At 58.6% G+C, this 24,826-nt stretch overlaps 7 protein-coding genes across 7 annotated transcripts; 2 read left to right on the top strand and 5 right to left on the bottom strand.

Moving 5' to 3' along the window:
* Positions 1-195: 195 nt before the first annotated feature.
* On the bottom strand, positions 196-1,665 carry VTJ83DRAFT_311 (uncharacterized protein; the record flags this gene model as incomplete). Its single annotated transcript, XM_071009455.1, has 3 exons — positions 196-959; positions 1,017-1,288; positions 1,355-1,665. The coding sequence occupies 3 exons, from the start codon at positions 1,663-1,665 to the stop codon at positions 196-198; spliced, it is 1,347 nt and encodes a 448-aa protein (XP_070869664.1).
* Positions 1,666-2,641: 976 nt separating this feature from the next.
* On the top strand, positions 2,642-3,935 carry VTJ83DRAFT_310 (uncharacterized protein; the record flags this gene model as incomplete). The annotated part of the gene is made up of 3 exons (XM_071009444.1): positions 2,642-2,888; positions 2,967-3,845; positions 3,919-3,935. The coding sequence occupies 3 exons, from the start codon at positions 2,642-2,644 to the stop codon at positions 3,933-3,935; spliced, it is 1,143 nt and encodes a 380-aa protein (XP_070869663.1).
* Positions 3,936-5,031: 1,096 nt separating this feature from the next.
* Positions 5,032-6,576, bottom strand: VTJ83DRAFT_309 (uncharacterized protein; the record flags this gene model as incomplete). The annotated part of the gene is made up of 3 exons (XM_071009432.1): positions 5,032-5,067; positions 5,135-5,922; positions 6,435-6,576. 3 exons carry the CDS (start codon positions 6,574-6,576, stop codon positions 5,032-5,034), a joined length of 966 nt encoding a protein of 321 aa, XP_070869662.1.
* A 2,328-nt stretch (positions 6,577-8,904) lies between these two features.
* On the top strand, positions 8,905-9,575 carry VTJ83DRAFT_308 (uncharacterized protein; the record flags this gene model as incomplete). Its single annotated transcript, XM_071009421.1, has 4 exons — positions 8,905-8,932; positions 9,007-9,066; positions 9,222-9,329; positions 9,520-9,575. 4 exons carry the CDS (start codon positions 8,905-8,907, stop codon positions 9,573-9,575), a joined length of 252 nt encoding a protein of 83 aa, XP_070869661.1.
* Positions 9,576-10,499: 924 nt separating this feature from the next.
* Positions 10,500-13,362, bottom strand: VTJ83DRAFT_307 (uncharacterized protein; the record flags this gene model as incomplete). The annotated part of the gene is made up of 4 exons (XM_071009410.1): positions 10,500-12,822; positions 12,935-12,948; positions 13,029-13,172; positions 13,324-13,362. The coding sequence occupies 4 exons, from the start codon at positions 13,360-13,362 to the stop codon at positions 10,500-10,502; spliced, it is 2,520 nt and encodes an 839-aa protein (XP_070869660.1).
* Positions 13,363-17,448: 4,086 nt separating this feature from the next.
* Positions 17,449-18,198, bottom strand: VTJ83DRAFT_306 (uncharacterized protein; the record flags this gene model as incomplete). Its single annotated transcript, XM_071009399.1, has 3 exons — positions 17,449-17,483; positions 17,582-17,897; positions 18,196-18,198. 3 exons carry the CDS (start codon positions 18,196-18,198, stop codon positions 17,449-17,451), a joined length of 354 nt encoding a protein of 117 aa, XP_070869659.1.
* Positions 18,199-20,251: 2,053 nt separating this feature from the next.
* On the bottom strand, positions 20,252-21,909 carry VTJ83DRAFT_305 (uncharacterized protein; the record flags this gene model as incomplete). The annotated part of the gene is made up of 4 exons (XM_071009388.1): positions 20,252-20,563; positions 20,630-20,779; positions 20,863-21,635; positions 21,684-21,909. The coding sequence occupies 4 exons, from the start codon at positions 21,907-21,909 to the stop codon at positions 20,252-20,254; spliced, it is 1,461 nt and encodes a 486-aa protein (XP_070869658.1).
* Between the last annotated feature and the right edge of the window lie 2,917 nt (positions 21,910-24,826).

The raw sequence follows: 24,826 nt of genomic DNA, 5'->3' as shown, positions 1-24,826 counted from the left end.
TCCCTGGGTTCCGTGGACTTCACCCCTGAACGTTCGTCAAACGTCAACGTCAACGTCAACATGCGTAGCCGACGTCCTGGCTTAGCGTTCCCTTCGGCTGGGTCGGTCCCGACAAACAGGGGTTGCTCCAAGGTACGAGCTTGCCACTCGAAAATCTCTGACAACGCAGAATTCGAGAGAAGCAACAATGCGATGTCAAGTGTTGTTGCTGCTGCTGCTGCTGCTGCTGCTGCTGTCCAGTGCGTTCTGGGCCAATGTTAGGATCGCGTGGGCCGCCAATTTCTTCCCATCCCCCCTCGCGATGGCCTGCTGATGGAACGCAACGGGCACAATGCCCTTCTCGACAGGGATCCCTACCTCCTGGCACCTCTGGTACAGACTCTCGCTCTGTTCCTTGGGCACCAGCTCGTCCCTCTCAGCCTCCAGGATGTACACCATGGGGGCTGAGCCACCCTTGTCCCGAGCGGCTTGGGCCATCAGGCCCAGGTTTGTCCAGCTATCCAGGTGGTTCCGAAGGAAGACGCCGAGATGGCGATAGGGCAGCCACTTCTGGGGATACAGCGTCTGCAGCATGGCCTTGATGGACACGAACGGCGTCTCAAGGAGAAGCCCGCTGACGGGCATGCTCCGAGGGACCCGCCCGGTGGCAGCCAGGTTCGTGGCAACCCCGGATCCGATGCTCTGACCCCATACCAGCAGGACGGGCCTGGTTTGGGTGGCGCCGTCCTTGCCAAACGTCTGCTTGTGCCGCTCCGCGATCCACCGCACGCCCGCTTCCGCATCGAGCCGGAGGCCCGGCTCCGATGGGCGGCCCCGAGACGTCCAATAGCCCCTGTAACTCAGACAGACAAACGTCAGCTGCCGCGCGTGGGCGGACAGATCGTGCGTCCTGCTGTCGCTGACGGCACGCAGGACCCAGGAGATATCGGGCAGGCGCGGTGGGATGGATCCGGCATTCCCTAGGACACCCATGTCAGCCTCGGCGGCCATGGAGGGGACGTCACGCATTCACCCACCCTGAAAGTAGAGGATGTAGATGTGCGCCCTTGGGGGCTTGTTCGTCGTCTGCGTCGACGCTGCGGATGCTTGCTGTCGTCCCTTCGGCAAGGGCACGGTCGCCACGGCAAGAGCCAGCTTCTTACCGTCCGCAGACAACGTCTTCTCCTTGACCCACTTGATACCACCGCACATGCCCTCCCAGTTCTCGATCGTCTCACTGCGGGAGGTCGGAGGGAAGAAAGGCATGTAGATGATCTTGTTTTGGAACACCACCATCATGAAGCACTTCCTAGCCAGCCAATCGTATCAGCCATGCGGGTCATGGTGAAAGTGAGGGACGCCGACGACGCCATACCATGTCCACAAGGCCATGAGCAATCCCGCAAAGACCAAGGGAGGGAGGAGGAACGTCGGGATGTGGATGCTCCGACGGTCCCTCCTAGACGACAGGACCTGGCACGAGATCTGGTGCGCCAATGGGTCATGGCGCCTCACAGATCTCCTCCACGGCTGCGTCGATAGCAGACGCGCTTGAGGATGACTCCTCTGCGACGGCCAGCATCGCCGCGGCACCAGCTGCCGCCATGGGATATGCCATCCGGATGCCTGCGCTCGGGTGGGAGCCAGCACGGCCGACGGGCCCAACCGTTGCCAGTATGCGGCCATTGGGCAAGCATCCAGCCTGGGGAGGGGGGCGACGGGCCGAGAGCTGGCGAGCCTTGGAGATCGACAATGTCACCTTCTAAGAAACAACGATGCTGTTCCGGTCCCCGATAGGCCATTTCCTCGTCAATGTGTCTGCATGCCACTCGTCGGAATCATGACACGATGCTGCATGCATATCATTTCCCCTGGCTCAACCTATCTGCAGCAGTCCATGGGATCGCGGTTGGGTTCGACCGATTGGATGGGCCGTGCCGGTTGGGCGGAAGTCGGATGCGACAGAGGGGCTGCCTGGCTGATCCGATGGTTTGATGAGGCGTAGTTTGTCGGGCGATGGGATCCCTGATGATAACGACTGGAGAGAGGTTGGTTGACAAACTTTGGGTGTGGAACTGTCAAGAGTTCAGACTAGAAAGAACAAGTCCCAAGAGCCAAGAGTCTGGTAGGAAAGACAAGAAGAGCATGTGGCACAACACAGAAGAAAAAAAAAATCAAGGTTTACTCCATGCAATGCCACATCGGACCGCAAGTTTGGGGAGTGTGAAAGAGACTCATGATGCGTAGCTTCACGTGTCTGGGAGACAGATGTGCAGTGGTGGGGGCGGGAAAGAGGGTGGGCGGTTGCTGCCCTGCGGTGGGCTGTTGAGGTTGGAACTGCCCCACGATGGCGTTCCATGACCGCCTGCACCTTTCTGGCCGCATGAATGGCACTGCGGTCCGCGAGCATCGCCCTCGTTTCCGTGAGCCAGTTTTCGTCATCCGTCACGCCAACACTCCGCTTTCGTATAAACAAAAACCTAGTCCGACCTCCGGGCGACCACTTCTTGGCCAGCATTCAACCCCACGTTTGGACCCGACCATTGTAACGACGCAACGATTCCAGCCGGACCCCCAAACCAACCGCCAAAAAGACGGGGACCCATCTGCGCGCATGAGCATCGAGTCGACCCCGAGTCAACCCACCGACCCATCCTCTGCCATGGCACCTCCCGAGGAAGAAGGAGCCCGGTCGCCAGGCCACCACCACATCGAGCTCGTCGAAGACAGCCACTCTACCCACCGCCATGACGGCGAGGCCAGCCCGGGGCCGAGGGACAGCAAGGGCTGGGACGGGAAGCTGCGCGTGCCAAAGAACACGACGCTCGCGAACCCCGAGGCGCTTTCGGATCCAGAATACTCAGACGAGGACAACGTGGTCCCCGGCGAGGAGATTGCGGCAGACGAAGGTAGGCCGGCTGAAACCTGCGTCTCCCCACCGGCCGTGACGGCATCCTGCTAACCCTGCGCGCGCCCTTGCGATACAGACCTGCTGGACGGCGAGGACCCGGAAACGGACGAGATCATCCTTACGCACTGCCGGATCAAATCAGTACCCGCGCTGCGCCTCGAGCGCTTCAACAGCGTCGCCCGCATCTGCCTGCGCCAGAACCTGATCCAGGACATCGAAGGCCTATCCTGCCTCGCGGCAACCCTCAAAGACCTCGACCTCTACGACAACCTCATCTCGCACGTGCGCGGGCTCGACGAGCTGACCAATCTCACCTCCCTCGACCTCTCCTTCAACAAGATCAAGCACATCAAGCACGTCTCCCACCTGACCAACCTCACCGACCTCTACTTTGTCGCCAACAAAATCTCCAAGATTGACGGCCTCACCGGCCTCACCAAACTCCGCAACCTTGAGCTCGGCTCCAACCGCATCCGCCAGATCGAGAATCTCGAGGGCCTCGCCTCCCTCGAGGAACTCTGGGTTGCAAAGAACAAAATCACCACCCTCACCGGCCTCTCCGGGCTCCCCAACCTGCGCCTCCTCTCCATCCAGTCCAACCGCATCCGCGATCTGGCCCCGCTGCGCGACATCCCCCAGCTCGAAGAGCTCTACATCTCGCATAACGCGATCGAGTCGCTCGAGGGCATCGAGACGAACACGCGCCTGCGCGTGCTCGAGGTGTCCAACAATCGCATCGCGTCGCTCAAGGGGCTCGGCCCCCTGACCGAGCTGGAGGAGTTCTGGGCCAGCTACAACCAGATCGCGGATTTCGCCGAGGTCGAGCGCGAGCTGGGTGACAAGAAGAAGCTCAACACGGTGTACTTTGAAGGCAACCCGCTCCAGCTGCGCGCGCCGGCGCTTTATAGGAACAAGGTCCGCCTGGCGCTGCCGCAGGTGAAGCAGATTGATGCCAGTAAGTGTTCCCGGTGCCTCCCCTTGAAGTGCTGGATACCGGATCAGGATAGGCGCTGACCGCGACAAAATAGCTTTTGTACGATCATGATATACCATCCATCCACGGGTGCAGGCGTTTCTTGGGAGGCTATGTTGCTCTTGTCGTTCGCGTGTTCACGGGTCGGGTCGTTGCTTTCTATTCGAACGTCCATGTTGCAAGCCCAAGTCAGAGAGGTATTGTAGGTATGGTCGAGGTTTCTTCTCTAGGCGGTACTCTGGAGGTCGGGATGGAACAACAAGGCTGGACGAAAGCGGGAAGAGGAGGAGGAGGAGGAGGAGGAGAGGTTTCTTCATGCTCGGAATGCCCATGGTTATGAGATGGACACATCAAGGCGTTGGCAGTTCTTCGTTCGTCACATTCAGGGAGGCGAGGCGCAAAGAGAGAAAACAACAAAACATATCAAGGCGGCAACGCGCAAGAATACCCCCCCCCTAAGACAAGCAGCTGGCTGGCAGGGACTTGAAGATACAATGGGCAGTCCTCTTTACACCTTGCACCACCTAGCCGAGGACAGCGGAACATGTGGCCAGCACTGGCTCTGGTTATCGGTCCCTTGGTGAGGATCGAGGTAGGGAGGTCATGGTCATGTGGGCAAAAGCACCTTGCACCAGGAAACCCCTCATTTCCGCCCCACGAAGACGTCCAAAGACAGCAGAGGCCCACAAGAGCTTCAGGTCCTTCGGGGACTTTTCCCACATCACTCTGGATCACTCACAATCATGGCCAACCGAGAGAAAGAGAAAGGTACAGCAGAAACCAAACCGCTAAAATATACCATTTGACATCGATCTATCCAAAACAAACTCCTCCCAGCTCACTCCCTACCCTACAACCCCCGGGATATATACTGCATACCACACCGTAGGGTCTGGTCCCTTTGTTTTCTTTTTTTTTTTTTCCCTTCCCTTTCCGTTCATGTCCGGTTCATGAAAAGGCCTGCATGCTGAGAGGATGGAGGGACACACTGTCCCCACCACCGGCGGCCGCTCCCCGAGACACCTTGAGGCTGGAGAGCACAGGGCAAGATGGCGTCAGACACAGGGCCAGGGCCTGCGTCCGACATAGGTATGGCCCGCAGAGACGGACCAGGGCGGGGTTGCGCCCGCCCGCCGCATGGTCTTTTGACGCCCACAAAGGGAGCCGCTTAACCGAAGATCCAGAGAAGGTCGGTGGGGAAGTACTGGTCCACGGTTAGCATGGGTGGAAAAGGCAACGCCAAGCGTCTCGGACGAGGAGGCAAGACTTACGTTGGAGGGCTGGTTGAAGCGGAGGTTGCGGTCGAAGGCGGTGATGGTGGCAATGTCCTCCTCGGTGAGGTCGAAGTCGACGCTCTGCAGGTTGGAGACCATGAGCTCGGTGCGGGTGGTCTTGGGGATGATGGCGAGGCCGCGCTGCGTGGCCCAGCGGAGCAGGACCTGCGAGGGCGTGCGGCCGTGCTTGTTGGCGATGGCCTTGATGGTGTCGTTCTCGATGAGCGGCGTCAGGGCGACGGCGTGCTTCATGTTGAACTCGAGGAAGCTGGCCGGGCCGAAGGAGCTGTAGGCCGTGACGGCGATGCCCTCGCGCTTGGCCAGGTTGAGGAGCTCCTGCTGGACGAGGTAGGGGTGGTGCTCGATCTGGAGGGTGGCCGGGCGGATCCGGGCGTAGCGCAGGAGGTCGTAGATCAGCTGGGCCTGGAAGTTGGAGACGCCGATGCTCCGGGAGAGGCCCTTGTCGACGAGGGACTCCATGGCGGTCCAGGTCTCCTGGATGGTGGCCTTGCCGGGGCGGATCTCATCGCCCTGGTAGTGCCAGCCGGGAGGGTAGCGGACCGAGGGGTCGACATACTCGAGGGCGACGGGGAAGTGGATGAGGTAGAGGTCGAAGTAGTCAATGCCCCAGTCGGCGAGCTGCTTGCGGACGATGGGCTCGACCTTGTCGCCGTCGTGGAAGGTGTTCCAGAGCTTGGACACGATGAAGAGCTCCTCGCGCTTCACGATGCCCTCGGCGATGGCACGGGCAACACCCTTGCCGCACTCGACCTCATTGCCGTAGTCTGTGGTTTGCTATTGTCAGCCATTGCCCTTCCTAGATGCAACGCCGCTTGATTCCCAAGATGTGTTTGTCCGGGTCGCCCCACGTGAACCGCCCTCCTCCCCCCCCCCCCCCAATCGTTAGTCCCGGGTCCCTGGGTGCATACATGCATGCATGCATGCAAGCAAGCAAGCAAGCAAGCAAGCAAGCACGGAGGGAGGGTACAAGCGATGGTTGTGAGCTCGCCGGTCTGACAGGGGGGGTCCGGCAGAATTGGACCTCTGCAATGCGGCCGAAGAGGTTACAGGTGGAGATCGGCAGAGGAACAGGCGGGGTTATTGTTGTTCCCACGACAACCCCTCACCCTCTCTGCCCCTCCTCTCCTCCCGTCCCCCGTCCCCCCTCCCCTCCCCCCACTACCACCTGCAAAGCATTTGTACACCATGGGTGTCATAGCACAGCTCTCGGAGCTGGCCAATGACGTGCGACCCGGTGGGATGTGACGACGAGAGCTGAGGAAGAACGGCGACTTACCGCAGGCGCCATCGAACAGGCGGTAGCCGGCCTTGATGGCGTTGTAGACGACATCGGCGGCAACCGCATTGTCGACCTTCCAGAGGCCGAAGCCCACCTGGGGCATGTCATAGCCGCTGTTGAGCTTGATGACGGGAGCCATTGCTGCGAATTTGGGTTTGCCTGTTACGTGCGGAGACGAGTCTGTGGGCCGACCCGGGTCAGCGATCGGACGATGGGAGCAAGCAAAGACACGGGTCAGAAGGTCGCCGGGGCTAGCTACTCACAAGAGGCTTGAGGACGAGAGGCGAAGGTGGTATGTGAGTCGAGAAGAGATCAACCGGGCAGATGCCGTGGAGGTCGAGGGGTCGCGGCGGTTACTTTATAGCACCCTACCCCCCCCTCCCCCCTCCACTCTGCTCCCGGGTGACGGAGGGGAAGAGTGGGCACCGGGACACAGCAGCATGATGGTGCCGCTCTGTGCGAGTCGCGCGTCGGCCTCATCTCGATGGAATGCCGGACGAACAGGGTCTTGGCCGTTCCGTGTGCGGCGGGTATCTCGAGCAACCCAGGCGTGACCCCCCTCTCCTCTCCCTCTCCCTTCTCCCTCTCCCCCTCATCTCCTCCACATCAGACCCGCACCATCGTCATACGGCGCGGGATCTCAAGGCTGAATGAACGCGAGAGGCCAGTCTCGGAGCCGGCAACCCGCCAAGCTCGCAACCGCCCTCGCTCTCCATGTCGCCTGAGGTGCCGTGGATAGGCGGCATGCAAAGCAGCCATGTCGGCGGTTCTGCTGCAGATCGAGGCTCGCGATGGCCTTGCAGAGTGGCTTTTCGCCGGCTCAGCCTGCCAGCCGGCGTGGGTCCCTCAAACAAAAAATAGACAGCATTGTCTCCCTGTCTGTGGAACTCCCCCCCTTAGGGGCCGATCCTTGGAGTTTCCCATTCGCGGCTGAAACGGGTAGGCTTGACTACTGCGTAGCTAGAGGAGCCAGGGACCAGGTGCGCTGTGTGTCTGGCCTCCCCGGGTGGCTTGGTGGACTTGGGGGACTTGTGTGTCCATGGCCACTATAGCAGATCATGACACTCGAACTAGCCGCTGTTCACATGCCAAGTGCTGACAATGTACGAGGGAAAAGCGCTCAAATGTCCCCGATCCGGTCCAAAGTGTGCTTGCCATCCATCCATCCATCCCGAGCCGGCTGCCGGCCAAAGGCGGCCGAGATGTGTGTCGTGGAATATAGGGAACGGCTCCGAACGTGACCATCACGTTTCTGCAGCCCACGAGTTTGAGATGTTGACTTGACCCGGTATCCGGCCGTGCCTAGAATTTAGCCTGTTGAAGACCCGCACCAACCAGGACCGGGCTGCCGGGTAATTGGGAGAGGAATGGAGAAGAATGGGGACGAGCTTGTGGGATGCCCGCATCAGCCTTCCCCACCACATTTGGCATGTCCGAGTTTGATGCTCACCTGACCTAGACCGACGGTGAGGACCACCAGCGCTAGCGTCCCTGCCAGCCGCTGGCCAAAACGGTGGCCATGCTGGCTCCTCGGGATCCCTCAGGATCTCCATGGCCGCTTCCCAGCTCCCCCCCAGGCACGTAGCAGACTGACTGACTGCCCTGTCCAGGTTCTCTCTCCCTGGTTGACACTTGACCTACGGTCCCGTCTGCCGTCTGCTATTTCATGTGGGGGGAGGGGGGGTGAGAGGCAGGGGAGCTGGCGCCATCAACCACTTGGTGATGGGGACTTCCTGGAGGCTTCATGACGAAGAGGAATCGAATTAAACACTCCATGGCCCAATGTTCTACTGTTTTCTTAGGAGAACGTGAAAGATTCTGGAGAAACTCAAGGCTTTTTCCAGATCTCCCTGCAACCAACAATTTGGCGGATCCATTACAGCAGATATAACAGCCTCGTGTCAACATCCTTCGATCGCCTCGAGAACAATTCGAAAGTTTGAGCAGAGAAGCCGGGCTGGTGAATGCGATCTCTCAGAGAAGGTCGGGGCGTTGTACGCTACGTCGATGTGGACACCACACAGTACGCAGTCCATACGCAGTAACTACACAGTAAACCCCTGTGCTCTGTGGCAATCCTCTTGGCCAGAGCCTCAATGGCGGGTCGTGCACACCGCCTTCCACCTTGGGATTAGCGTCCTATGACGGCGCAGCTTGCCTGCCAGCTTTCAACATCACCTTCGAACGACGACTTGGCATTGGCGTAGTGTACCATGGTTCCATGATAGCGACAACAACAGCGACGACACGGCGGCGACCTCGAAGACGAGTCGATTCACGGCGTGCCTTTCCCTAACATAGCGACCAAACAAACGCAACACGGTCTACCAGACAACCGGAAAAAAAAACCGAGGGAGACAGCGCACGTAAACAAGACAAGCCAGCTCGGGCACTCTCCTTTTGACACCCGCTCCCTCTCCTTGCGAACAACGTCATATAGCCCCGCCAACCGAGCCGCCCCGTCGCCATGTCCATCCTCGGGAAACTCCTCTACAGTAATGCCCTCCGTCCCCAGCGACCCCGGGCCGCCAAAACGTCCCGACTAACCGCCCCATCCCTTGCCGCACAGTTACCGTCCTCCTCCTGAATGCCATCTGCATCCCCTCCGAAGACCGCTTCCTGGCGCGCGGTATGTCTTTTCCCCCTGCTCCTCGCCCCTACAGCCCTTCGGCAGGCCGTTTCATGCATGGCCCTCGGCCCGCGCACACAACGGGGCCCGGGCCTGACCCGACCGAGAGCCGATCGAATGCTGACGGACCGCCGCGCCGTGTCGCGTCCCCGCAGTCGGCCTCTCCCCAACGACATACCAGCGTGGCTTCGGCCAAGACCTCGACAGCAGCGTCAAGTACAGAGTCGTACAGCTGATCGCCAGCGTACGGACCGTCATGAGGGGTGAGTCGAGATGCGCATCCCCTCCTCTTCGCTCTCCAGAGATGGATGGATACCGCCGAAAGCAGAGGGGGAACAATGCCTCATGAGTGTGTTTCCGCACCACGGCACACCGGCATCCCTCCCCCTGCCTGATTGTGCGTTTCTTTCGACCGACAGTTGGCTGACCGCGTTTTTCTGTCCCGACAAATAGTACCTCTAATCATAATCAACACCCTGATCATAGTCTACGAGCTGATCCTCGGTTAAGCGAGCTGGGATGGAAGGGGAGGGGGGGGAAGGAGGAGGGCAGTGCAGAGGACACATAAACTGATTGACGCGGCTGCAAGGTCCGGTCTTTCATGACGCCTCCGCTCGCATTCTTGTTGGTGGCATAATGAATGTAACAACGATCTTTGTCTTTGACTTTTTTCGTCTAGCCGGCCGTGTATGGCAGGATTGGCTTTGAGGGGAGCGGTTATGGCGTGTTGTAATTCCCGGGTCAAATGTAGCTGATAGAGAGGATCTGCTTCTCTTTCAAACATCCACCAGTGCAGGGACATGAATGACTAACAAGATACGTATGCCTCCGTGTGTGCTATGTACTACTACTCCCTGAAGACTTCTTTCAACTAGCCCTGATACGGCTTTGTACAGCCAACAACCCTCCAGGCAATCCCGAGACGTTTCCGCATCGAACGTCGTCGCCTTGTCTTTGTCATCCCGAAGAGACATTTCTATTCTATAATGAGTCACCACCATGTTTGTGACAAGAAAAATCACAGCGTGCGAAACGGAGCAACCCAGGACAAGGGAGGGAGAAGGTTACAAAACGACGAGCAGTGGCTCAAAACAGAACCGGAGCGACGCCCATCGGACAGAGACTACCACCCAACCCCGGAACCAGCAACTGTATGTGTATGGGTATCCAAACCGCATAAGCAAGAAGCACAAAACGCCCGAGGAGACCCCTAGCTGGCTCTGACACAGACGCCTTTGTGTAGAACAGCAATATTACCTCTTGCTCGCGTACAACCGAGCTCGAGCTCACCCAACCTACTTCCTTCGCGAAGGAGGATGATGATGAGGAGGAGGAGGAGGCATCCCCTGGTCTCCATCGCCATACGATTCCAGAGGGCCCCAACCCTCGTCGCCCTCAGCAGAGCAGAACAAACACCTTCTCGCCGCGCCCGCCTAGGACTGCGTCGTCGTCGGAGTCGTAGGGCTGGTCTTCAAGAACTTGCTGCTCTTTTTCCGCACCAGGCCGCGGCCGAAGGTGAAGCGTTCCTTGAGCGCCGGTTTGTCTTTGTCCTTGTCTTTCTCCTTGTCATGTTGTTGAAGGGCGCCCGGTGCGGTATCGGACCGTTGCACGCTCGACAAGAACGGCAACAGGTGGTGGCCGTGTTTGCTGTTCCCGTTCGGCTGCTGCTTCTGGGGCGTGGTGGGAGCTCCAGTTTCTGCGGCGGGGGTTGCGTCGCCATCCGCCTTGTCATCGCTCATCTCGCTAAGGTCCGTCTTCTCGCCCGTCGACTCGACGGCAGCTTTGTCCTTTCCTTTGTCCTTTTCCTCCTCTCTATTGCCGCCGAGGTGCAAGAAGGCGAAGCTCTTGCGGGTCATCGTCTTGCGCGAAACGGTTTTTGATCGGCCAGCAAGGCCCAAGAAGCCGTTCCGAGGAGCATGCTCATCGCCGACCCCCGCCTCGGATGACGTCGCCGTGTCCGTGGCTGCTGCAAGCTCCCTCTTGTTCCGCTTCTCCTCTTCGGCCGCCGTCTTCTTGCTCTCTTCAATGGCCTGCTGCATTTGTTCCCGCTCCAGCCGCACGGCGTCGCGCGCCCGCTGTAGAGACTCCTGGCGCTCCTTCGCCGCGAGCCGCGCCTGCTCCTTCTCGGCGGCCTTTCGGGCCTTCTCCTCTGCCTTTTCACGAGCCTTGAGCTCCTTCTTTTCCTTGGCGAGCTCTGCCTTGGTTTTGGTCGGCGACTGGGCAGCTCGGTCCGCTTCTGTCAAGGCCGTGGGCGTAGAGGGTGCGTGGCCATTGGGAGCAGCGTCTGGCTTGGTCGGTTTGCCGTTTAAGACGGCAGCGTCCCCGTCGACCGGGGCCGATTTCGTGTGATCAAGCGCCACGAGCGCTTCGTTCTCATCGACTGGAGGCAGTGGTTGGGTGTTGAGCCTGGATAATGGTGTGGTGATCCCGTTCACCGGCTCTGACGTCGTCGCAGGCGCTGTTGTCTCGTCGGCGATCTGAAACTCGTCCACGCCCTCGTTTTCGAGCTCCTCCCGAACCTTCTCGAACGTCGTCTCCTGGTAGAACAGCACGTAGGCACACGCCATTCCGGGCTTGTCCCCAAAGAAGTTCTGGACAAAGGTCTTGTCCACGGGCTCCACCATCTCGTCGTCGAAAAGCAGCCACCCACGATCCTTGGTCTTGATGACGGCGACGTAATGTCCGTGGTACGCGTTCCCTCCGATGTGCACAACCACGGCATACAGCTCGTACATTCGGTCGGGATCCTCGGCGTCATCGGTGGTGTTGAACAGGCGGAGGTGGTAGGGGTAGACGACGCGGTGGAAGAGTTTTTGCAGGCGGCTGTAATCCTCCGTGTACTTGAACCGCTTCAGGTGCAAGGCCAGAATCTTGGGCAGCTTCTTGAGCTTCATGCGCTTTTCCGCCTCTTGCAAGCCACCGCAGTGGTCGCAGTGGAACTTGTTCTTCTCGCACAGCATTTCCTCGGCCGAGAAGCTCTGCAAACATGACGTAACCGACGAATGCTCTTCTAGGTCGATGGACAGGTCCAGGAAGGTCTCGTCGCGTTTCGATGCTGTCTCGCAAGTCAGGCACCGGGTTTCCGAGGTCAAGACGCCCTCGAAGATGTCGTGCACCCAGCCGGTCCCCGGTACACCGTAAACGACATCCGTCTTGGATGGCGCCGAGCTTGTCGCCTGGGATGTCGCTCCGTTGGGGCTCTTTTCCGCCAGCTCCTCTATCCGTTTCGTGTTTGTCTCTATGTTGGCGATCACATCGTTGAGCACGATATTGTAAAACTCGTGGGCATCCTGGTGCATCGAGTTGCGGAACGATTCGTTGTTGCGCTTAAATATGTCGAGAAACCTCTGTGGGCTAAGCACGCCGGTCCTGGACTGGCTCTCGATGAGCGTGGTGAAGATGTCTCGGAGGCCCGTGAAGGTGCATTCCTCCATGCCGTATGGACCAGCGCTCTCCTGCGACAACTCTAGCACGGGGCCCTTTATCATAGCCTGCTTCTTCTTGTATTCCGGCGTGCCTGGCTTGTCCTCGGGTCGCACCGCCGTCATGGAGGGACCCAACTGCCCCCCGCTCGCGCTCTGGCGCGACTTGTTCGGCGAAGCATTTCCGTTGGGGAGCTGTGGAGGCCGTACCGTAACGTTGACTTTCCTCTCGGGCCCGTTTGCTGCGACTCCGCGTGGTGGTGGGGGATATTTGACGACGTTTTCTCGAAAGTAATTGGAATGATATAACGCCTGGACAATCGAATTGCAATAGCTGCAGTGGTGTGATTAGCAACCGGCATCCGTCTCCTGTTGTTGTTGTTGTTGTTGTTGTTCTTGTTGTTGTTTTTTGTTTGTCCGCGTATATGCGTCTCGGTGTCACGTACCATGTATTTCCAAACTATCATCAGGATCGTGGTTAGCACCGTGCTTGCCTACGCAAGGCATTGTGTTTTGTTTTGTCTCTTTTGGTGATCTTACGTTCTCTAATCCGAAGAACTTGTCGCTGCCATCTTCCCTGATGGGGCCCGCATTGTATAACAGCTTCTCGACCGGCGTCAACTCGCTTGGCGGCTCGTCTTTCTTGCTTTTCGCGGGCACAGTGCCATCGGTTTTGGCGGCACCCTGGCAACGAATCGATTAGTCTCGTCGGGTGTTCCGCGTCGACAGGAGGCGATGGAATTGGAGGAGGACGCAACGGTGACGCGGTGCGCCGCATGGGTGGTGTCGCGGTGCCGGTGTCCCGCAACACACGGGCACCGGAGGGCCGACTTACAGATCCGGCCCCTTTGAGCTTTTGTAAAAAGCCCGACATGGCGAGCGCCGAGGAGACCTGGCGCTCGGCGTGTCACGGGGCAGATGGGGGCGGCGGTCGTTGATCCGATCTCGCCGACGATGCGAGACAGGGTTCGAAGAGGAGGTCCACAACGGGTCGAGGTCGAGCACCGCCGCGGCGACCATCCGGGCGAGGGCTCGAGGAGGACGCCACCGAACGTGGCACGAGGGGCGGCTCCGGTACCTGGGATTGATTACGCGGACTCGAAAGAACGGGGTGCGCGCATAATGGTGGAAGACGATCCAAAAGATGCGAGATGCCGTCGGGGGGAGCGAGATGTGCGGGCCGGCCGGCCGTCTTGATGTGTCGTCGTTGGCGTTGTGTTGTTCCGGACAAGGGGGTTGCGAAAGAAAACACGCAGTACGAAGCCCGTTGTCGAACAAGGGCCAATCCCGGTATGCCTGGCTGTCAATCTGTTTTTGGGCAACAGAGAAAAGAACAAGGCGCAGAGGACGAGGATCGGGTCAGGGCTTGTCTGGCGTCAAGGCCTGCATTACCGACAGGACCGCTGCGGCGAAGGGACAGCAGAGTGCGCAAGCGAGAAGCCGCGGATGGACGTTGGAAGCAAACGATGGGATGCACACACACACGCACGCACGCACGAACGCACGAACGCACGAACGCACGCACACACACGGTTGACCGCACCCTGGACAAGGCCGCCGCCCACCGTGGTCTGGCTGGCTGCAGGTTGAGCCCGCTGCGGGAAAGCCAGGGTCGGTTCCTATCCTGCCCTTTTGACATCCTTGCTCGGCCGCCATTGCCAAGGAGGACCGGCCCCCGTCACCCAATTGGAAAGTCGGCTCGTTTCCAGAAGAGTTCCCGGCGGGGCTGTGGGGCTGAGGAGCAGAGACCCCACCGCGAATTCAACGTTTCCAGTTCAAACCTGGGTTAGGTCCAACGCTCTCGCATTCAGGCTCCTCCTTTCCGCCGGGTCAGTTGACACGATCTCGAGCCGTTCCGTTCCCTTTGCCACGGCCATGGTCTCGTTGGTACTGGGTATGTCAGCTTCAGAAATCAGGAGGTGTGGAAGGACATCTTCGTCAAGAGGGTGTGCAGGCAGGTTTCTGTACTATAGGACTTCCGTTCCAGGTGGACGCCCAAGGGGAGGAGGAGAGCGAGCAGTCAGTCACCTGGAAACAGCAGCAAACAGCAGCTCCGGGCCGTCGAGGTACGGTACAGATCCTACACGGCCAAAAGAAACTGCCGCAGTCGAATGCTTTTTTTTCGCATCTCCCCACTTGAAAGATGGGGCAAATGCAGGACTTTGGATGTCGCCGGCCCAACTGGACGGGTGGCCTGTCGCACAGCGTCGACGCTCTCGCCATAGTCTCCCCGGTTTTAACCCGGCACCTAAGCTTGGCCATGACGATGGTTCGTGAGCACCACCTGATGGAAACCATGCGCTTGAACACGAACCACGGAGCCCGAGGCACACGACTGCTTCGGCCCGTCAAGCTTTGTGGCGGCCTGTCCGCGAAAGCCACAGGCTTCAACTTTGGGGATGGACTGGCCTTTTTCCACGAGCTCGAGGTTGCAACGGACGGCCGGTGGGGGTTGCAGCACATTGGGGATCCCGCATCCAAGCGCCCGCACCAAGGAGATGGACTCACCAGCAGCTGGGTGGTTCGGAGCCTGTCATTCGTCGTACCCAGGCACTTTCGGCCGGCGGATGCCACCTTGCTGGCGGGAAGGAAGTCCACGAGTCCGGATTTGTGGGGTATGTAGGTTGCCCGGAGCTTGGGTTTCCCCGCTAGGGCGCCCCGGATAGACGACCAGGTTCTGTTGAGCTGGACGATTCGGTGCGCCAACATTGTTTGCTTGACGATGTCTGATCTGCCGGGCCATGGTGGAAGGCTCCTGAGCAAGCATGCTGCGAACAAAGTAACTATACGAGAGATATGCTTTCCACGCCCAACAGCACCCAAGTTGGGGGTCGTACTTGAGCCGGAACCAACAGTTTCTGCACCGCGACGCAGGGCCGGTGTTCCCCGATGGGAATGCATGCCGGGCCAAAGCGTTGGTACAGCCCACGCCCGCTCAAGAGATCGGCCCCCCATGTGCTCGAAAAAAAAAAGCATGCCTCCCACACATAGGCGGACGACATCATCCAGCAGGTACCTAGCACCCACGGGTTATGTAACGCATCGTCTTGTTCGCATAATCACGTGGTGGTTCCCCTCCTGCTGCCCAATCGCGGCCACGGGCTGTCGCGTCGACCTCGTCGACGAGACACCTGAAGCGGCAATTAGCACCGACACATGCCCGCGGAGAACGTATCAGCTTCCCTCTAAGGACTGGCGTCCGTTACTAAGTGACAAGCACCCCCTGGGCCTTGACCTAATCTTTACGTCGTCTTGTAGCATGCAAACGACCCTCCCGCAGCTTTGCTATTCTGATATCTCTGTCGGTCTCGCTGTGCCCCCTCACGCCCCCGCCGGCAAGGTAGGGCAGTTCTCAGCAAGCGTTTGTACAGCACGACCCTAAATCTCCGTGGTACTTTTTCTGACCATGGAAAATCGCGTTCAAACGTTACTCAACAAAATCAGTTCAAGCCAAATCACCAGATGCAGCTGATATACCGGATAAAATGCCCTCGAGTGCCCCCAGGATTGCACTCGCCACCAACCAACATCCCTTGTCGCGCGATAGGCCGAGAAAAGGCCCGGTAGTGTGTTTTTTGCATCCAGCTGTGACATCTATTTGTTGAAGGTCATTGGACTGTACCCGGGACTGCGTAGTAGTAGCACACCCATCTTGGGTTGGGTCAAGATCATCCTTCGAAAGGCTTACTTGCCATTTACCACATGACTCCGCAAGCTTTGAACGCTCGGAAGGATTAAGCTATTTTACCTTGCTACCTGGACATGGTAAGGCTACCACCTCCTGCGTGTGTTGGAAGCAGGGCTATAAACATCAGCATCTTCTCCACCTCTAGGGCTTCACCAGAGACAGTTGAGCTTCTGGGTTTCCGGCGATGCTGTCACGCGCCTCCATCAGCCGAGGACGTGGGCAGAGAGAATGAAACCATGCCAAAACCCACGGCTCTGGGCAACAGACAAGCCGGAAGGCGGCACGGTCATGTGCCGGTTCATCCCGAGAACTCTCCCAGCTGAACGATGCCGGGAGAGTAGCCTTCGATTTGGATCCGTCACGGATAGGTTACAGATACTGTACGGCTCAGTTCAGCTCCTTGGAGGAAGTCCGTTCTTCTCTCAGACATGATGAGGAGCTGGAATGTCTCAGGACACACCTGTCCTATATCTCCAAAAAAAGAAAAAAAAAAAAAAGGAGGGGGGGGGGGGGAGGCGTTGTTGAAACGGTTGACCCAACTGGCCATGATCATGAGCACTTGACAATGCGTACCGGTATACAGAGGGGACTCTGACCCCTCAGGAAGGTCAAATTTGGTCTTGGCGGCTCACTTAACTATTTCCCAGGCTCCAGGGTGGTGGTGATCCTTGTGAAATCGTACAAAAACGACTCGACTCGATGCGATGCGTGGATGGGACTCTAGCGCCAGTCATCGCCGCGAACGTCAGCCTTCAGACAACGTCCACCGATGACATCCGGCGTACACATCACCACTGGAGGGAACACAGAGCAAGAAAAAGGAGAAAGCGTTGCACCGACGTCTCTATCCATGTCTTTTTGGTAAAGATTTGCCTCCAATTCGCAACCCCGGACCCATTAACACGTATATCGTACAACAATTGAGCCAGAATCCCGCCGAGCAGCAAGATCTTGTCGTTATGGTTTTTGTCGTACCGCCCACCCCTCTCACCCATCCATATCGCCATCCCCAGGTATCAACCCCCCCAACTACATATATATCTAGCGCTTCTCCCTCTCTCTCCCCCTCTTCTTCATGGTGACGAAGGGGCACCTGGGTACGGTCTTATACCGCAGCCACGGCGTGCCACTTCGTCCGCGTCCATGTATCCAACCTCCTTTCTCCAGCACGCGCGCGATCTTCCCAGGCAGACCATTGCGGCAACCGATACGCCAGCGACTCCCCCGCCTTGTGTCTCAATTTCGTCTTCTCCCACGGTCGCCGTGGGCCATTTAGCTCGAGAACTTGCGCGTGATCTTGGCAATGACTGCGTGCGGATCACATCGTCAGCATCTTGTCATCCCTTACAACTCAACTCTCTCCTCCCCCTCCTCCAAAAGTTGAAAAGCAAAAGGAAGCACTTACTATGCAGAGCCACGACGCTAAAGATGAACACCAACGCCAGCACCAACACCACCACCGGGTCCACCTTCAGGCCGGGCGACTCGTCCGTGTAGAGGCGGAGCATGGTGCTGCTCGAGCCGCCGGCGCCCGCCGCGCGCGTGCTGTTGGGCCGGGCATTGGCGATCTTCTCCTTCTGATCCTGGGCGGCGCGGCGGCGGATGGCGGTGCGCGGGCCTCCCGGCGGAGGCGGGGAGGAAGGGCGGAGGGGGGCCGGCGAGGCGCCCGTGGCGGAGGCGCTGCCGCTGGCGGGCTTGGGGGACTCGGCGCGGGGAGAGGACTGGTTTGAGGGGAGGGGGGTTTGCCTCGGTCAGCGGAAAGCTCGTCTTGGCTTCCCTCTCTCGAAGGGATCGATGGGCTGTCTTTGGGCATGCATGCTTGTTCAAGGAGCGCTGGGCTGGACAGGACAGCTTGGCAACGTGTTGATTCCACTGCCGTTGCCCTCGCCGCTGCCGCTGCGGCTGCCGCCGCCACCGCTACCACCAGCAACACGGTAGCCCGCCATGCAAGAGATGGCTCAATGGAGCGATTGGAGGTGGACGGTGTCCGGGGGAGAGAGCTGGCTCGTCGTCACTCACCATTGTGTATTAGAAAGGAGTACGGCTGGGAATCGAGAAGAACGCGTCGGCTGGGCGAGGTCGAAAGTCGTGAGAATTCAGGGCAAGGCAATTCCCCGTTGAAGAAGAGAAAAGGAGAAAAAAAAGAAAGGAACGGAAACGGGCTGATGTCGTCGGGTGGTGGTCGACGGTGATAGGGTTGGGAGCGGTTGATGATGTGTGGACAAAGATGCGACTTGGAGGTTTCGCGCCCCTAATTGTTGGCAGGTGATCCGTGCTCTCGACTTGAGGCCACGAAGTCCACAGCAGCTTTGTCCCCTGTTCAACTCGGGCCCGGCGATTGATTGAATCAGGCGTTGGTGTCGCAACGTTGATTCGCCCGGGGGTGGCCTGGGTGGGTCCGGCCCGCTTCAGGTCCGCCTTCCCAGCTGGGGCCGGAGCACGTGCGGCCAAGGGAGCGTGGCATCTTGAACAGGAAACCGAACGTTTACAACCCGACTGACGTCGTGCAAAGCTTCAGAGGAAACCAAGCCAAGAGCATGGACGCTGCTCGAGTACGCATGCCACAAGTGGCGAAGGAGACGACACGGGGCAAGCAATGCTGGTGCATGTCATGGTCTTAGAACCCGAACATGTCTGACGTGGTCAGCCATCCACGCACATGCCTGCCCGATGCTCTCATCCTTGATGTTGAATCTCAGGTCTACTGCTCGTCATGCTGGGAACTCAGGTCTGTGCTTGACCACGCCAAAGACAGAGAGAACTCGCTGTCACACAAGAGACGCCGAGAAGCAAGTTTTCGATGTGAATTGCTCTCCAAAACAGTAGTAGCCCGTAGTTGAGCAGCAGCCAGTCTCAACCAACACCACGAGGGACCGGCCCTCGCAGCATCAAAGGAACAGGGAGCGGGTATGGGGAAGAGGTACCGGTGTTTCCGCCCTCGTATGCATCCTTGAATTAAGATGCCCCCTCTGTTGAAGACACGGTGCGGTGCTACAGTATCAAGCATGTATTTTTGAGTATTTTCCATCCACTAGGTGCCTAGCATACGACTCGAGATTGCAACAGGAAAGAAACATGAACTACAAACATCAAAACCCGGTAACCGAACACAACGACAAGGTGCTGATGGGGTATGGGGTAAACTAGGGAAACAAAGACACAAAGTATAAAGGGAAGCCCGCCAAGGGGTATACATGATCGATGGCAGATTGTGATCAGGAGGTATCGTAGGGGAAAAAGGGAAGAGGGGGGAATACTAGGTATGGATTCACGGTTCAGGGGCGTATGAACCTCAACCTGCCAAGGGGCGGGCAAGGAGTAGAAGCCCTTTTGTAGGGGTTTAGAAGATCTCTCCGAGTTTGATACATGAGAAGAAAAAAAGGGGAAAGAAAAAGAAAAAAAAAAGAAAAACGAAAGAGGGAATCGACAAGACAGTGAAGTGATATCTGACAATGATGATGGTCCACCCTTTGCCGTCCCCATACCACCGCCTGCCCATCCGACCGCTGCTTCAAGCCCGGCGTGGAGATATAGATGGGTGAGGGGAAGGGTGGAAACAAAACCAGTAGGGGCGAACAGACAAGGGAAAAAAAGGAAATGGAAAAGAAAGACCCGTCGCCCGGACATTATACCAAACTCCTCCCAAGAAACACGCATCCCGCGATGAAATATCTCCTTTCGATTTTAAACTGAACCCGGCCCTACCTCCAGCCTCTTCCTGCCGCCGGACACTGCGAGAAGTCCTCAGCAGGCGTGGCTGCATCCGCCCCGAAGAGAGACCCTGACGCCAAAGCAGGCCTCTCATGTGATCGTTCCTCACCTTCCCTGGTGCATCTTAGCGTTGGACGCGGCCAAGGTGCCATCCAACGAGCGGCACGAGCAAGGCACCGAAACCTTGCTCGCATGATTATAGGACGGACAATGGCACGGAGGCGACCGTTTTCACCCCGGGGAATCGGGTGTCGATATATACCCGTCTCGTGTCCCCGGCGGTTCGACGATTGACGCGGCGAATCCGGCTGAATGAAGACCGGATCGGATGTGAGAAACCAAAACATCAAACCGGAAAGAAAAGTTAAAGAGCGACGTCCAGAACCAGGCTAACGTCCCTGACATTAGGGCCAGCCAGGTCCTCAAGGACGGGAATCAGGTCGAGGAGCTCGTTATCGTGTGCGTCCGAGAACCAGCTGCTAATTGGGACCGCGTGTTGCGGGTGGAAAATGTACGACGTGGGCGAGTTGTCAATGATGATGGTGTCCTTCAAATCGCGGCCGACCTGCGACAGATCCTTGACGTAGTTGCCCTGGTGGTTGTAGCAGCTCTCGCGGAAGAGCCGGTGGTGCACCACCTTGTGGATGTCCAGCTGGTCGAGGAGCGGGTCGCCATACTGCAGCGGATCCAAGTCAGAACGGACCCCATATCGTCGGGCTGAATGGTGCATCAAGAAACGTACCTTGGACACCGAGGCGGTGAAGACGACGACTTCGTAGAGCTCGCCGACTCGCTTCATGAATTGGTCCACTCCCGGTCGCTTGATAACGTACACGTTGTGATAGTTACCCTCGATCTCCACGGGTATTGTGAAGTCGGCCTGGTGGAGAATCTGGAGGAGGGGACGCAGGTTAGCGACGCACCGGCCAATGTCGAGACACGGAGGGTTTGATCCGCCCATAATCGCGTACGCACCTTGAACGAGCTATGAACCAGGGTTTCGTCCAGGTCCAGGACGAGGCACTTGCGGCCCCTGTGCTCAGGGGCCTGCGGAGGAAGGAGGAAGCGTTGCCGGGGTGCTTCGGGAGCAAAGGCGGACGGGCCGCTGTGGACCAAGGCGTTGTTGCTCTTCCCGCTCTCGTTCTCTGTCGCCGGCACCGGCACCGGGGGCGGGGAGGGGGCATGGGGAAGGGGTTGGCTGGGGGCATTGATGGTCCCCATGTTCTCGTCCTGTCGCGTGTCGACATCTGGCATGGGGGTATCGCCCTCGGGGTCCGTTCCTTGGACAACCTCGTCCTGCTCGACAGGCGCTTTTGCGGACTTGGGCGGCTCCACGGAGATGACGGGGTTGCCGGGGCCAACGATCGTTGTCTGCTTGGAGTCATTGTCCCGTTCCCCCCCGACGGTAGACTGGTCCTGAGTGCTGGTCGCGGAAACCCTCTTGCCGTTCTTGGGCGGTCCTTGCAGCAGCGATGTCTGCTGGCTGGGTTCCTTCTCCGAGAGATGCGTCTTGCTCCCGGATGCCTGCACCGAAGGGGTTGGTGTCGGACGGCTCGCTGTGGCTGGCCGCTCCGGGATCTTCTCGAGCTTGTGGTTCGGCACCGGGGCCTCCCCGTCCAGTCCGGATTCCGGCACGCCGCAGCATCCAAAGAGGGCGAGAAGCCCGCCCTTCTTCTTCCTGGGAGGTGGTACCACCGGCGTGTTCGGCTCCGAGTTTCCTGGTGTCGCGGTGGGTCCTGTTCCGGCGCCTGTACGGTTACTAGATGCGTTCGCCGTGCGGTTCGATCGTGACATACTGGCTCTAGACTCCTTGGACCGGCCGTCAACGCTGTCGCGTGGGTTCCCGGCCGTCGCGCCGCTCAATCCCGACATGGTCGGCGATGTCTGCCTCTGAGAGGATGACCTGGACGGAACTGGCAAAAGCCCCCGGCCCTTTTTTGTCGACCCCTCATCGAGCGTCGGCAGCCTCTCCTTGGAACTCGAGGCCGCTGCCTGCAGCCTTTCCTCCGCGCCGCGAGCCATTTCGGTTCGTTTGCGCGATGTATTACGACGGTGTCGCGATGGGTGAGCTCTGCTGTGATGACGTTAGACTGAGCTGTTGGTTGCTTGTGCGGCTGGCGATGCAGGCGCCAGGGGTTAGTGGAGTGCGATGCGCGACAGGACGCGGTGAGCACGGAGGCTGGACGGCCAGCAATTACGACCCGGCAAGCGACGCGATATCGCTCTCGAGCTTCTCGTTCGCAATGTGCAGCTGCCGCAGCCACCGTGCAAAGCTGCGCCCTCGCGCGCTGCCGCTCAGGGGACGTGAGCCTGGGGTGCGAGCTATCGAACCCACCTCGATGGATCCAGGCGTCCAGCGAAGCCCCAACTGCTGCTCCTGGGCCTGCGACGGATGTAGAAAAGCGAAAATTGCCGTTTTCAATGGCCGGCTGGATCGATGGTTGGTTGAGTGATGGTATCAAGAGTCCGTTCGCGGAACGTTGGGAGGTGAAAAAGGGATACTCGGTCGCAAAACGAATAGGGTCGGGCTGTCGAAGCAACAAGCGGTCGGGGCAGCGTGCGCGGGAAATTGGCGTGCACGGTGATGGTGGACCTGGGATCGGGGGGAGCAGACCCAGAGCTTGGACGGACCCAGTGTTGGTGTCTGTGCCTGTCTCTGCAGAAGCCCGACCGCGGAGAAATCGGCAGGATAAAAAAAAAATGAAAAGAAACAAACAAATGGCAGAAACCGCGCCGATAGAAGGATGGGCAATCCGATGATGCAACCGACAACGGAGAGGACGAAGAATGAGAAACACAGGGCCTTAAGCTGTCGGCGGCTGAGAAGAAGAGCGCGGTCGTGAGAACAAGCGAGATGATTGACCTAAAAGGGTGTTGGGGTCGGTCAGGTACTGGGATTGCTCAAGGCACAGGGCCTTCAGTGGACAAGACGGCGCCGGGGTTGGTTGGTTGAGGACTGGGGAAGGCAAGGCCCAGCAGGGATTAGCGCATTCCCACGCTCCTGCCCAGAACCGGGGATGCAACCTTCAACGAAGAAGAAAGGGGGGCGGCTTCCGGGTTGTCTTGGCCGATCTCAAGGTCATTTTTTTTCTTCACCAGAGACTGCTGTGTAGGTACATTACACTGCTTGGTAAGTTGGATGGTGACATATTTTGTATCGTGTCCTGGTATGGCCTTTTTTCCCCAAAGTCATTGCTGCACGGGCAGGTCGAGCCTGGAACGTCTGGTGGTGTTTCTCTCAGCGCGCAGCAGCAGGTGAGGTCGATCTGTCTCCCATCATCAAAGTCCCCACACCGCATGGAAATGCGCCCGGCACCTACACGTACACTACTTGTACACCCTTCATGTGCGGGATGGCCGAACCAGGGCGAGCAAGCCGCTAGCCATAGAAGAGAGGTGTTGCATTGTTTTTACAAATCCCAGGAGCCCCTCATCGATGAAGCGCGAGGAGGTTGGCGATCACGGAGCGGTTCATGCCCGCTGCCGTTGGCACTTGACACTCAGGCTAGCAACGCCAGCGCCAGCGGTTTGAGCGCCGAACAATGTCGTCACGTCAGGAGGCACAGGCGGTTCCATGACCCGTTCCGCTTGTAGATGCTCTGCTTCCTGTCAACGTTAGTCGCATTTGTTTGCAGCCTTGGGACTTTGCCGTGGGGTACTGGCAACACATTCGATTTGTCGCCCAGTGCTCACACGACAAACCTCGCAAGCAACCTCGTCCAATGGCACACGGGAGCCCTGGCATGGATCTAGCTAGGCCATTCCTAACCTCTGAGGACACCTTGGTGGCACAAAAGAAATCCGGTTTGGGTCCATGGGATGTGCTGCTGCCCAAGCCGACGGGAACCCGATGCTGCTTTCGTTGAATCCCCTTCTCTTCCGAAGGCGTGCCAGTCGTTGAGCGCTCCCGCACGGTTGGAACCCCGGGGAGGCGGCGGACGCACGCACGCAGACAACCACGCTGCCGATGCGGCGACCCCAGGCCTGGCCACGCGGCCGACGCCCAGTCGTGTCGATGCGTGCACCACCTCATGGGATGAACAAACAGACAACGTCTGCCGAGCGAGCGAGCAATTGTCACCTCCAGACGACATGGGGGGGGGGGGGGGGGTGAGCGGCTCGTCATCATTCACCCTCCGCCCTCCGACCCATCTGCATCTGCAGAGGTGACAGCAGAGCGGGCAGACATGAGACGGTCTGGGCAGGTCCAGAGCACAGCACAGCATTCACCCGTCCTCTTGATGCGAACAAGTCGGCAGGGGATGCTGCAGGCTCCGGGCGAGAGGTATGATTGGCCGGGTTACCGCCCGGCACAGTGACCAGAGCAGCCTGGGAACATGAGGGACACGGGCGACGTTGCCTGTAGCCACTGAGGGCTTTTTTTCCGTGAATCGACAGTGATGCGATGCATTGATTGCGATGGGGCCCGGGGCCAAAAACTCGGCCCAGACACCAATGAGGGAGAGAGCCAACGCGTTGGAGAATGCCGTCTTGCTGCCCCCGAGATCCCGGAGCCGAAGCGGCTCTTTTGCACGGCGATGTGACGGGGGCACCCCCGCGCCGTTGGTTACTGGTTCAGGAAGCTGGCCCTCTGTTCGGGGCGCTGGGCCAGGGTAAGAGGCAGGAACGGCAATGCGTGTTTCTCGAGAATCTCGGATCGAAAGCTTTGTCCAGAGCGGATGTCTTGACTTTTTTTTTTTTTTTTTTTTTTTGGGGGGGGGGGGGGGGGGGAATGGGTGTCATGGGTGTTACCTACGCAGTAGGTAGCCCAGCAATCTTACTGCGCAGTAAGCTGAGCATCAGATTTGTCCGCCCTGAACGCCATTTCAAGGAACCATCCATGATGCTGTATGTCTCAGGTACCCCGTTGCGCCCTGTTTGATCTTTAAATAACAGTGCATTTTTCACGTATGGAATTCCAACGTTTCTGCCGCCTACG

Source organism: Remersonia thermophila, chromosome 1 (genome assembly GCF_042764415.1).
Source record: "Remersonia thermophila strain ATCC 22073 chromosome 1, whole genome shotgun sequence".
In the NCBI taxonomy this organism is placed as follows: domain Eukaryota; kingdom Fungi; phylum Ascomycota; class Sordariomycetes; order Sordariales; family Chaetomiaceae; genus Remersonia; species Remersonia thermophila.
Note: the sequence above shows the minus strand (reverse complement) of the source record. Positions and strands in the feature narration are given on the sequence as shown.